A 13,565-nucleotide genomic window follows, 5' to 3' on the forward strand; every position below is an offset into this window, starting at 1 on the left:
CCATTGGGAACATTGTAGGCAATCTTTAAATACATGTTAAATCACACTGAATTGAAAGCAAATTGTTTAGTATGAGTGTTGCTCTCATAGGGAGATGAGTAGGTATCAGACATCAGATAAGCAGAACTACTGTTTCCTTAGTATATTTCCTTGTAGACATGAAATTAAATCTAAAATGTAAGGTACAGAAAAATAAGATAAATGCTTGTGAGATGGAAATGACAGACTCACTCTTCTCAAATAATCTACCATCATCACTTCATATTTTTAGGTATATTTAGCTCTATGCTATGCAACTTCTTATTTTCCCTCCTTCCCTATAATGGTCATATACATTAAATTTGAGAAATGTAACATATTTCTTTAAAAATGCTCTTGATACTTCTTTCTTTGGCTCATATTTCAGTCTTCTCAAATTATGTAAATAAAATTTGTACAGCAGATAAAGGAAATGTAAGTTTGTTGACTTTATAAAGTATGAAATATGAAAACTGTTTCATTTTTTTTAACTTGTAGAATTTCAAGAACCCTATGCAGTTGTAGTACTTCTGGAGAAAGATCTCATTGTAGTTGATCTGACACAGAGCAAGTAAGTTATCAATGTTTAGAATAAAACTAACTATTTTTGAAATCTATTCATTTCAGTTAAAATACTGGAGGACATTATTAGTAATTGACATTAGGACTGGGTTGGGCAAAAAGTCCATTTAGTTTTTTCCATAAAAGACCCATTTTCATTTTCACCAATGACTTTATTGATTTAAATGTTTTGAATATGTCAGCTACCTCCACTATTGGCTTCTAGTGGGAAGAGGCCAGGGTCGCTGCTAAACATCTTCCAATGTATAAGACAGCCCCACAGCAAAAAATTATTTGGCCAAAATGTCAACATATCCAGAAACTTCACAAACCACTTTTGACACATTTGATCAGTCACAGCACCTTCTCCATACACTACACAAATCTTTTTTTTTGCATTTCAGCTGTGTTTTCACCTATGCTGAAAATGTTGTATATCTTCTTCCATCTTCAATATTAAAATGGCTGCACAAAAATTCACCAATTTTGATGTTTTTTTTTAAATGCATGCTGATATGACAGCTGTCACAATACAATCCAATAAAACTGTTTTGAATGAAGTTAAAGACAAGTGCTACAGAGCCATCATATGAAGAAAACTAAACAAAATTCTTGGTCAAGCTAATATTATTAGGTGGTAAATAGTCTTTATGTGGACTGTTGTTTTGCTAGAATTACAGAAATGTGATTTGGTTCAGTAATGAAAACTACACTAGATACATCAAGAGAACACTGAGAAAATCATAAATTTTAAAGGCACACATAATGTTTAGAAAATCAGGACAAGCAAAATGAATGCATTCCTGCTGTTTCCCTAAACAAAAGCAACAGTTATGAAAACTTGTACAATGTACTGTGTGGCTGTATACTAGTCTATTGACTGAAGGAAAATGGCATATTTGGGGAACTGATAAGATGGAGTCCCTGTTTTAGTGCTCTCCATTCCTTTATATGGACAATAAAACATTTGATGAACACTGTCTCCCCTGCTAGACATATTTGTTATAAATGATGATAGCAATCAACAAAATGAACAAATGAGCAAAACAGAACTAAAGACATGGAAGTACAGAAGGTTTCTTTTCAAAGAACAAACCTATCTTTAGTGGTGGTGGCTCTCTTAGTACCTGTATCTGCATAGGACTGATAACCAGTCACTATCTTTGGAGGAAGTTGTAACCTTTCTTTGTGTACCCTCCTTGTATTTGTAACAGCTTCTCTGTTTTCACATTCAGTAGTCCATATTGCTATCTTACCACCTTTAGCTATAACATTGACAACAGCTCCACAGACATCATCACTGTAGTCACCAAATATTCTCCAATAAGGCACAGCGGTGTCTTCAGACAACAGCATTTAGGTCACTTGTCTCTGCTGTTTGTTCAATGCTCTTAGCCATCATCTTCCTTGTTTGTATTTCTCATCTTCCCCCACAGGCTCAATATCAACCTTAAAAAGTGAGTAGTCACAGCCAGGCATTTAATTACTAGACAACCAGATTTGGGTGTACAGAGCTCAAAAGTCTTCAACAGTTATCAGACTTAGAGGCATTGTCCAGGGCTAGTTGTAATTTCAACTTGGAGGAGGCAAATACTGTCTCTACATGCTTTGCCATCGTGGCTGGCCATCTTAACCATTTTTTCTTTCTTTTTATTTAATTATACAGTATACTTTTATTTTTTAATCAATTTTTAAGAAGATTGATTTTTATTTTTCAATTACACTTTACTTTCAGTATTATTTATATTAGTTTCTGGTGTACAGCATAGTGGTTAGACAATCATATACTTTACAAAATGATTTCCTTTCTATTTCCAGTGCCCATTGTCACCAAACATAGTTAATGCAATTTAATGACTATATTTCCTGTGCTGTACTTTATATCCTCATGACTATTTTATAAATACCAGTTTGTATGACTTAATACCCTCATTGTTTTAACCCTTCCCCTCAAACCCTTCCTATCTAGCAACAAACAACTTATTCTCTGTATCTAGGAATCTGTTTCTATTTTGTTCAATTATTTTTTCTGTAGATTCCACTTATAAGTGCAATTGTATGATGTTTGTCTTTCTCTATCTGACTTTTTTGAGGACCCTCAATACTGTTTTCCACAGCGGCTGCACCAATCTACATTCCCACCAACAGTGCCACACTAGGCTTCCTTTTTCACCATGTTGATTTATTGATAATAGCCATTCTGCTAGGTGTGAGGTGATATCACACTGTAGTTTTAATTCTCATTTCTCTTATGATTAGTAATATAGTGCATCTCTTCATATGTATATTGGCCATCTGTACATCATCATTGGAAAAGTATCTATTCATGTTCTCTGTCCATTTTTTAAAAATATATAATTTCTATAATAGTTTTTCCATTACCATTTTGTCCCCTTATACCCACCATCCCCCTCAGCAATTACCACCCTGTTGTCCATGTCCAGAGTCCTTTTTCTTTTTTTCCTAATCCCTCTACACTCTAATCCCCCGCCCCACTAGCTGTCCTCTATTTTCCGTCTATGAGTCTATTTTCCTTGTTAGTTCAGTTTATTCATTACATTCCACATATGAGTGAAATCATATGCTATTTGCCTTTCTCTAAATGGCTTATTTCACTTAGGATAAGGTCCATCCATGCTTTTGCAAAGGATAAAATGTCCTTTTTGCATCTAAGTAGAATTCCATTGTGTAATTGTCCTATAGTTGTCTCATCCACTCATTTATAGTTGTTTCATCTACTTATCTATTGATGGAAATTCGGGCTGCTTCCATATCTTAGCAATTGTAAATAATGGTGCAGTGAACATAGGGGTGCATATGTTCTTCTGAATTAGTGTTTTGGGTTCCTTCGGATATATTCCCAGAACTGGAATTGCTGTGTCAGAAGTAAGATCCATTTTTAATTTTTTGAGGTATCTCCATACTGCCTTCCACAGTGGCTACACCAGTCTGCATTCCAACCAACAGTGCAAAAGGGTCGTCTTTTCTCCACATCCTCACCAGTACTTGCTGTTTGTTGATTTATTGATGATAGCCATTCTGACAGGTGTGGTGTGATATCACCTTGTGGTTTTAGTTTGTATTTCTCTGAGGATTAGAGATGTTGAACATTTTTCATATGCCTATTGGCCATCCATATGTCCTCCTCGTAGAAATGTCTGCTCAAGCCCTTTGCCCATTTTTTAATTGGGTTGTTCATTTTTTTTTGGTGGTGAGTTTTATAAGTTCTTTGTAAATTTTGGATATTATCTTCTTATCAGATGTATTGGCAAATATGTTCTCACATTCTGTGGGTTGTCATTTTATCTTGTTGATTTCCTTTGCTGTTCAAAAACTTTTTAGTTTGGTGTAGTCCCATTTCTTTATTTTTTCCTTTTCTTTCCCTTCCCTGGGGAGATATATTCAATAAAAAATTTCTACAAGCAATGTCTGATATTTTGCTGCCAATGTTTTCTTCTAGGATTTTTATGGTTTCAGGTCTAATATTTAAATCTTTAAGCCATTTTGAATTTATTCTTGTGTGTGATGTAAGAAGATGGTCTAGTTTCATTTTTCTAGACCAATTTTCCCATTATCATTTATTGAATAAACTATCGTTAGCCTATTGTATGTACTTGCTTCCTCTGTTGAATATTAATTGACTATAAATGTCTGGGTTTATTTCTGGGTTATCTATTCTATTGCATTGGTCTATGTCTCTGTTTTTATGCCAGTACCAGACTGTTTTGATTACTATGGCCTTGTAGTACAGTTCAATATAGGTAACATGATCCTTCCAACTTTGTTCTTCTTTCTCAGAATTGCTGTTGCTATGTGGGGCCTTTTGTGTTTCCATGTAATTTTTTTGAAATATTGTTCTAGTTCTGTGAAATGTGTCATTGGAATATTGATAGTAATTGCATCGAATCTATAGATTGCTTTGGGTAGTATGGACATTTTAATGATGTGAATTCATCCTATCCATGAACATAGATAGTGCACTTCCATTATTAGTATCTTCTTCAATTTCTTTCTTCAGTGACTTATAATTTTCTGAGGACAGATCTTTTACATCTTTGGTTAGGTTTATTTCTAGGTGTTTTATTCTTTCTGAAGCAATTGTGAATGGGATTTTTTTTCTTAATTTCTACTTCTTTTATTTCATTATTGGCAAATAAACTGCAACTGTTTTTTGGATATTAATTTTGTATCCCGCTAACTTTGCTGAATTCATTTATCACATCTAGTAGTTTCTTGGTGGAACTTTGGGGTTCTCTATGTACAGTATCATGTCACATGTAAATAAAGACAGTTTTACTTCTTCCTTTCTAATTTGGATGCCTTTTATTTCTTCTTCTTGTCTGATTGCTGTGGCTAGGACTTCCAGTACTATGTTGAATATGAGAGGTGAAAGCAGATATCCCTGTTTTGTTCCTGATCTTGAAGGGAACGCTTGTAGTTTTTGCCCTTTGAGTATGATGCTGGCAGTGGGTTTGTCATACATGGTCTTTATTATGTTAGGTATGTTCCCTCTATTCCCACTTCACTATGAGTTTGACCATAAATCAGTGCTGGAGTTTATCAAAAGCTTTTTCTGTATCTATTGATATGATCATGTGCTTTTTATCCTTCATTTTGTTTATGAGGTGAATCACATTTATTGATTTGACAATGTTGTGCCATCTTTGCATTCCTGGAATAAATCCCATATGATCGTGCTATATGATCTTTTGGATGCATTGCTGTATTTGGTTTGCTAATATTTTGTTGAGGATTTTAGCATCTATGATCATCAGTGATATTTGCCTATAATTTTCTTTCTTTTGGTTTTGGAATTAAGATAATGCTGGCCTCATAAAATGAGTTCGGGAGCCTTTTTTCTTCTTGAATTCTATGACATAGTTTGGAAGGAGAGGTGTTCTTCTCAGAATGTTTGGTAAAATTCACCTGTGAAGCCATCTGATCCAGGGGTTTTCTTTGTTTGGAGTTTTTTTTTATTACTGCTTCAATTTCATTAGGTGTAATCTGTCTATTCAGATAATCTGATTCTTCCTGATTTATTTTTGGAAGATTGTATGTTTCTAGGAATTTATCCATTTTGTTCAGGTTGTCCAGTTTGTTGGCATATAATTGTTCCTAATATTTTCTTACAATCCTTTATATTTCTTTGGTGTCAGTTGTTATTTCTCCCCTTTTATTTCTGATTTTATTTATTTGGGTCCTTTTTCTTTTTTCTTGATGACTCTGGTTAAAGTTTGTCTGTCTTGTTTACCTTGTTATCAAAGAACCAGCTCTTGGAGTCATTGATCTTTAGTATCATTTTTTAGACTCTATTTCATTTATTTCTGCTCTGATTTTACTCACATTGGGCTTTGTTTTTTATTCATTTCAAGTTCCTTTAAATGTGAATTTAGATTGTTTATTTGAGCTTTTCTTGTTGTTGTTTTTTTTTTTTGAAAGAGGCCTGTAATACTATGAATTTGTCCCTTAGGATTGCTTTCTCATGTCTCATAGATTTTGAATTTTTGTGTCCTTATTTTCATTTGTTTCAAGGTATCTATTGGGACTTGATCTCATTGTTGATTTACTCATTATTTAATACCATGTTATTTACCATCCATGTCTTTGCATGTTTTCCATTGTTCCTTTTGTGGTTGATTTCTAGTTTCATAGATTGTGGTCAGAGAAGATGCTTGGTATGATTTCAATCATCTTAAGTTTACTGTGATTTGTTTTGTGTCCTAACATATGGTCTATCCTAGAAAATGTTCCAGGTACACTTAAAAAAATGTATATTCTGCTGCTTTGTGGTGCAGTGCTCTGAAGATATCAATTAAATCCATTAGTTCTAGGTATAGTTTAAGTCCACTGTCTTCTTGTTGACTTTCTGCCTGGAAGATCTACCCATTGAAGTCAGTGGGGTGTTAAAATCCCCAACCATGACTGTATTTCTGTTGATCTCCCCCTTTATGTCCATCAATATCTGCTTTATATGTTTAGGTGCTCCTATATTGGACATGTAAATGTTTACTAGGGTTATATCCTCTTGTTGGATTGTTCCCTTTATCATTATGTAATATCCTTCTTTGTCTCTTACTATAGCCTTAGTTTATAAAGTCTGTGTTGTCAGATGTAAGTACTGCTACCACAGCCTTTTTTTTCTGTCCATTTGCATGAAATATCTTTTTCTAACCCTTTACTTTTTAGTCTGTGTTTATCTTTTGATCTGTGATGGATGTCTTGGAGACAGCATATATGTATATGGGTCTTGTTTTCTTATCCATTCAGCTACCCTCTGTCTTTTGGTTGAAGAATTTAAGCCACTTACCTTTAAAGTGATTATTGATAGATGCGTAAGTAGTGCCATTTAATTGTTAGACTGTTTTCCTCTGAGTTTTTCTTTTTTCCTTTTTCTTTTTCTTCATCTTCTTAAAGCAAACCCTTTAACATTTGTTGCAGTATTAGTTTGGTAAGTCTTTTAGCTTTTTCTTGTCTGGGAACCTCATTATTTCTCCTTCAATTTTAAATGATAGCCTTACTAGGTAAAGTAGCCTTAGTAACAGGTCCTTGGATTTCATCACCTTGAATATTTCACACCACTCCCTTCTAGTCTGAAATGTTTCTGATGAGTTCAGATGACAGTCTAATTGGTGCTCCTTTGTAGATAATTACATGCCTTTCTTTTCCAGCTGTTTGGATTCTCTCCTTATTTTGAAGACTTGTCATTTTAATTATGTGTCTCAGTGTAGTCCTCTTTGAGTCCAGTTTGTTTGGGACTCTCTGATCTTCCTGTATGATCATACTTGTTTGACTTTTTCCTTCACCAGATTAGGAAAGCTTTTAGTTTTTATTTCTTCAAATAGGTTAATCCTTTGCTCACTCTCTACCTGAAGAGTTTTTTCTACCTGTCTTCCAAAACACTGATTTTATGCTATGCTTCATCTAAGCTACTCTTTATTCCTTCTAGTGTATTACTTATCTCAGATATTGCATTATTTATTTCTCACTGATACTTGTTTGTTTTCTATGGCTTTTTTATGCTGTTGAGTATCTTCATAATAATTACTCTAAACTCTGCATGATAAATTGGTTACTTCCATGTCATCTCGTGCTTCTGGAAAATTCTCTTGTTCTTTCATTCAGGGTCTATTTCTTTGTCTTCCTATTTTGCCTGTTTCTTTTTATTTTCCACCTTAGATTTTAAACTAATCATCTGTTAATGTGATTGGTTTCTTCAATCTAACCAATCTGTTATCAGCAGTCAGGCTTAAGCACCACAGGGTTGGACAGAGGAATTCCTGCAGACATTCCCCTCAGGCTAATGCCATTCAGAGGGGAGTGCTCTGCCTGACAGAAATGGCTTCTGCAGTATGGGGGGGGGGGGTGACTCAGCACAGGGGTCCTGGAGGTTGTTCCCTTAGTTCTCCCCTCAAAGCCACCAACCCCAAACTGTCAATCATCTCTAGTCCACTCTGCCCTCCCTTTCCTGGCGCCTTTTGCTGGCTACAAACAAAATTTTGTGCTTTGGCCCTTTAAAAGGCTCACTGCATCTCATATGACTTCCCTAGGAGATATAACCCCTGCTGCTTTTCACAGCTGAATGTTATGTGGGTTCCTATCTGCCTCTGGTGCTGTAGGCTGGGAAACCCACCTTGGGATTTAGACCCCACACTCTCAGGGGGAATCCCCTAACTACTGACTTATTGCACTGGTACTTAATCTGCCAACCATGAGAGTCCAGCCAGCCCTGTTGAGTCTCCTCCACACTCCCTACCAGTCACATAGTGCTGAAGTGTTTTTTCTCCTGTCTGTGCATTGTTGTAAGGCTTATCTCCAGGTAGTGTTCAGTTGGTTATTCAACGTGATTTCTCTACAATTTAGTTGTAATTCCAGATTGGTCCTGGGAGGAGGTTAGTGTAGCTTTCACTTACTCCTCTGCCATCTTGGATCTCTCTTCTCACTGCACATATTTTTAATTGGATTTTTTTTTAATGTGGACTTGTATGAGTTCTTCATAAATTTTGGATATTAACCCCTTATCAGATTATCATTGGCAAATATTTTCTCCCTTCACTAAGCTGTCTTTTAATTTTGTTGGTGATTTCCTTTGCTGTGCCAAAACTTTTTTGTTTGATGTAATTTCATTTATTTACTATTACTTTTTGTTTCCTTTGCCTGAGATATATCATAAAAAATATTGCTAAGACAAATATCAGAGTTTACTGATGATGTTTTCTTCTAGGAGTTTTATGGTTTCAAGTCTTACATTTTTAATCCATTTTGATATTTTTTATTTTTAAAATAATAGGTTTTTCCTTTTATTATTATTGTTTGATTACAGTTTCCCCCACATTTTTCATCTTTGCTCTTCCCTGACCAATCTCCACCCCCTAACCCCCACTCCCAAAGTCAATCCCCACCCCATTGTTGTATGTGGCATAAGAAGGTAGTCTAGTTTCAATTTTGTGTGTATCTGTCTGGTATTCCCAATACCATTTATTGAATAGACTGTCTTTACCTTACTGTATGTTTTTATCTTCTTTGTCATATATTAATTAACCATGTAGGCATGTGTTTATATCTGAGCTCTCTATTTTTTTCCATTGATCTGTATGCCTGCTCTTATGCCAGTACCATGCTGTTTTGATTATTATGGCTTTGTAGGTATAGTTTGATATCAGGTAATATGATTTCTCCAACTTTGTTCTTCTTTTACAAGATTGCTGTGCCTATTTGGGTCTTTTGTGGCCCCATGTACATTTTTGACATATTTCTTCTAGTTCTGTGAAAACTGTTATTCATATATTGATATGAATTTTGTTGACTGTATAGATTGCTTTTGGTAGTATGGACATTTTAATGATGTTGATTCTTCCTATCCATGAGCATAGTATATGCTTCCACTTTTTTGTGTCTTCTTCAGTTCATTTTTCAGTGCCTTATAATTTACCCAGTACAGATGTTTTACATCCTTGGTTAAATTTATTCTAGGTCTTTTAATTTTTTTGATGCAGTTGTAAATGGGATTGTTTTCTTGATTTCTTTTTCTGATAGCTCATTATTGGTGTATAAAATATTTTTTATTTTTCCTAAAGAAGTACTCAACATTTCTTTTACTGCTTTGGTGGTAATGAATTTTTTTTAGCTTTTTCATTTCTAGGAAGCTTTATCTCTTTCAATTTTAAATCATAGCCTTGCTGGATAGACTAGTCTTGGTTGTAGGTCCTTGCTTTTCATCACTTTGAATATTTTGTGCCAATGCCTTCTGTCATGAAAAGTTCTGTTGAGAAACCTGTTCACTGTCTTATGGAAGTTTCTTTGTATTAAGTAGCTGTTCTCTTGCTGTTTTTAAGATTCTTAATTTGTCTTTAACTCTTACCATTTTAATTATGATGTATCTTGCTGTGGGCCTTTTTGGGTTCATCTTCTTTGAGACTCTCTACACTCTCTGAGTTCTTTTTCCTTTACTTGGTTAAGGAAGTTTTCAGTTATTATTTCTTCAGATTAGGGTCTCAATCCCTTGCTCTCTCTTTTCATCTCTTGATATTCCTATGATGTAAATATTGTTACATTTGATGTTGTCTCAGATGTTCCTCAAACTATCCTCATTTAAAAAAGATTTTTGTTGCTGCGATTATGTTTTTTGCTACTTTATTTTCCAGATCTGATTCCTCTTGTGCTTCACCTAATCTGCTGTTGATTACTTCTACTGTATTCTTCATTTCAGTTACTGTATTCTTCATTTCTGACTGGTTCTTTTTATTTGTTTCAATATTTTCTTAATGCTTGCTATCTTTTTGTTGAAGTTCTTACTTACTTTCTTGACAATCCTTATAATCACTGTTGTGAGCCTGACTCCATTTTATTTAGTTCATTTTCTATAGAATTTTCCTGTTCTTTTATGTGGGACATGTTTCTTTTTCTCCCAATTTTGGATGCCACCCTGTGTTTCTATGTTAGGCAGACCTTCTATGTTTCCCAATCATGGTGTGGTGGCCTTATGTAGTAGGTGTCCTGTGGGGCCCAGTGGCACAATTTTCTTGATCACCTGATCCACCTGCTCCAGAAGTGTCCCCTGTGTCAGTTATATGTTCCCTTTTGTTGTAGTTGAGTGTTGATTGCTATTGTCTCATCATGTGTGGGGTTTACCCTCAGGCTGGCTGGCTGTGAGTAGTAGCCAAGGCCATAATATATGAGGTCCTATGTAGGTGCTGACACCATGAATTAGAATTTTCTCCAGCTGGGACTGGTGCCTGCCAAGACCTCTTTTTTGGGGTGCCTCTTGTGGAGCCAATCATTTGGTGCTCTTTTGTGGTCTGAGGACACCCACTTGGTGTATTTGTACTTTGGCTTCTTTAGAATGACTCTAGCACAGGTCAGTGTTAAACACTGCCTGGTACTGGCCTGGGACTTTGTGTTGGGAACTACAGTATGATCCAAGGTAGGTAGCTGCCTTTGCTAGAACTGGAAGGGTGTGGGAGGGGCCGAGCTGCAAGCTGAGGTCAACAGCCACCAGTACCAGGGCTGGGGCAAATCAATAAAAGGGCCAAGGCAACCTAAGACCAGCCAGCTGCCTGCATGTCAACCACTGAAAGAACCTCAGTGGTGCATGACTTGCATGAGGATCTCAGGGAGACACCCATGTGCAGCAAGTGGTATTCACCAGGTTAATACAGATTCAAACTTGGTACCAGTGCTGGGTCTGAGTCCAGTCAGCCAAAGTCTCAGGGTACAATGAGGCTAGCTGCCACCACCTGGGGCCTGTAGACCTTTGAAGTGAAATAGTGTCTTAGGGAGTTGACAGGGTAGAGCTAATAGAATTTACCAGTATAATACAGATTAAGATTTGGATGTGTAAGGGGAGGGATTAACAGGAACTGTGGCACCTATTGGCAGTGTAGGAAGCTGCCCCTCGCCCTGAAGACACACAATTCAGTTTCATGTGTATCTCTGGCACTCTCTGAGCTTAACTGAAATTCCTCAAGAGTTTTTTATTTTTTTAATCATTGTTTAAATACATTTGTCTCCATTCCCCCCCACCTCTTTCCCTCACCCCACCAACCCCCACCTTCTACCTCCAATCTTACCTGCCTTTGGTTTGTTCATGAGTCCTTTATACATGTTCCTTGATGACCCTTCCCCTTCTTTCCCCCATTATCCTCCTTCCTCCTCCTCTCTGGTTACCCCTGAAACACCAATTCAAAAGAACCTATGCACCCCAATGTTCATAGCAGCATGATTTATAATAGCCAAGTGCTGGAAGCAACCTAAGTGCCCATCAGTGAATGAATGGATAAAAAACTGTGGTACATTTACATGATGGAATACAGCAGAAAGAAAGAAGGAACTCCTACCCTTTGCAACAGTATGGATGGACCTGGAGAGCATTATGCTAAGTGAAGACAGGTGGTCAAGAGTTTTTTAAGACAGATCAAAATGCAGGCCCAGGCTGGTTGCCACTGATGAGGGCCTCAGGCTGTGTGTGAGTTGGATAGGTCAGGGTTTCAGAGAGTCATCAGGGTGGAGCTAATGTAGTTCATCAGGCTAATGCCATGTGGGGGGAAGGCCCAGCTCAGTCCCATGGTACCCATGGGACATACTGAAGGAAGACTCAACATAGGGACATTGGCAACTGTTTCTTCAGCCCTCACCCCAAAACTACATAACTCAGTCTCTCCATGTATGACTCTGGGGCCCTTAAAGCTCTTGTCCCTCTGCCTGAGTTCACCGTTGAGTTCCTGTGAGTGAGAGTTAGTGTGTTATCCCTTTAAGAGGTTACATGGGTTTCCAACAGTCTGCTTCCTGTCTCATGCAGACAAATGGAGGCCTTACTAATTTTCATTGCCAAATGTTCTGTGGGCTCTTCTTCCTAGCATTGGTGTTCCAGGCTGAGTAGGAGCTAAAACCTCCCACTCTTCAGGGGAAACCTTTGCAACTGAAGTATGCCTCTGGATTATCCATTGCCACATTTATGAGTAGGGCCAGTTCATTATGTGTCTCCACCTATTCTACCAGCTTCTATGTGTCTTTTCTGAATATCTAAAGTTACAAGATTTCTGTTAAGCCAGTCTTCAGATGGTTATTTGATTGTCCTATAATTTAGTTATAATTTTTATGTGGTAGTGGGAGGAGATGGTTGCAGCTTCTGCCTTTTCCATCATCTTGACTAGAACCTCTGGATTCCTTTTCAAGTTCCTTCCTTCCTTCTCCCCCATTCAATCCTCTACATAAAAGCAAGCATTAGGGCTTAAAATTTCTTCTTTTCTTGGTTTCTTGGATTTGTATCTTTGTTTACATTTCCACAGCAACCAGTTTACACTTTTACATATAAATTCCTATAATAAATTTTTAGCTATTATTTCCTTTTAAAGTATATTTTCCATAGTCTTTGCCAATATACTAAAATATCTTTCTCCAAGCACTTTTGCTATATTGTTCACCTTGTGTCAACCACTTGTGTCACACCTTGTCTGGAGTCTATCATTGCCACGACTTGCTATTATCAAATTCCAAATTATAGATCTGGTTTTTAACCTGATACATTTATTTTACTTCTAATTCTTCAATCTAAGAAATGTTGATAATTTCTGCCTTGAAACAGGGGACTTCTAATCCATCCATTTTTATGTACTTGGCATTTTTTAAACACAACTTCGTTCTTCCCACCTGATTTTGCATATATTACTATTCCTATTTGGGAAACCATTTGTAGCATACACACACTCACATATACCATACTCTGAAGATTGGACTAAATTACTAATTAAATTCCTAACAGTATAGGAAGGAAATTATTTTTAATAGCCCCTCTCCACCCACCCCCTAAAACATACATTGTATCAGGAGTAACATGATCATACAAACCTGGAACAGATAGGACATAAGGTAATATTCTATTTCTTTAGTGTCTGGTACATCTGGTAAGTAAGAACTGCACAATTTATTGTGGGTATAAGCATTATTAATTTGGTTCTATACTTATATGCCTGTTTAAAATTATGGTAGGC

At 36.4% G+C, this 13,565-nt stretch overlaps 1 protein-coding gene across 6 annotated transcripts in view; it reads left to right on the forward strand.

Moving 5' to 3' along the window:
* STXBP5L (syntaxin binding protein 5 like) overlaps positions 1-13,565 on the forward strand; it is a 335,631-nt gene that overhangs the window by 160,727 nt on the left and 161,339 nt on the right. For all 6 annotated transcript variants that reach the window (XM_028505036.2, XM_036018147.1, XM_028505038.2 and 3 more), the window contains exon 12: positions 517-589. In XM_028505036.2, coding sequence (XP_028360837.1) covers positions 517-589 — 73 coding nt within the window. The remainder of the gene's footprint in view (positions 1-516; positions 590-13,565) is intronic.

This window comes from Phyllostomus discolor, chromosome 2 (genome assembly GCF_004126475.2).
Source record: "Phyllostomus discolor isolate MPI-MPIP mPhyDis1 chromosome 2, mPhyDis1.pri.v3, whole genome shotgun sequence".
In the NCBI taxonomy this organism is placed as follows: Eukaryota; Metazoa; Chordata; class Mammalia; order Chiroptera; family Phyllostomidae; genus Phyllostomus; species Phyllostomus discolor.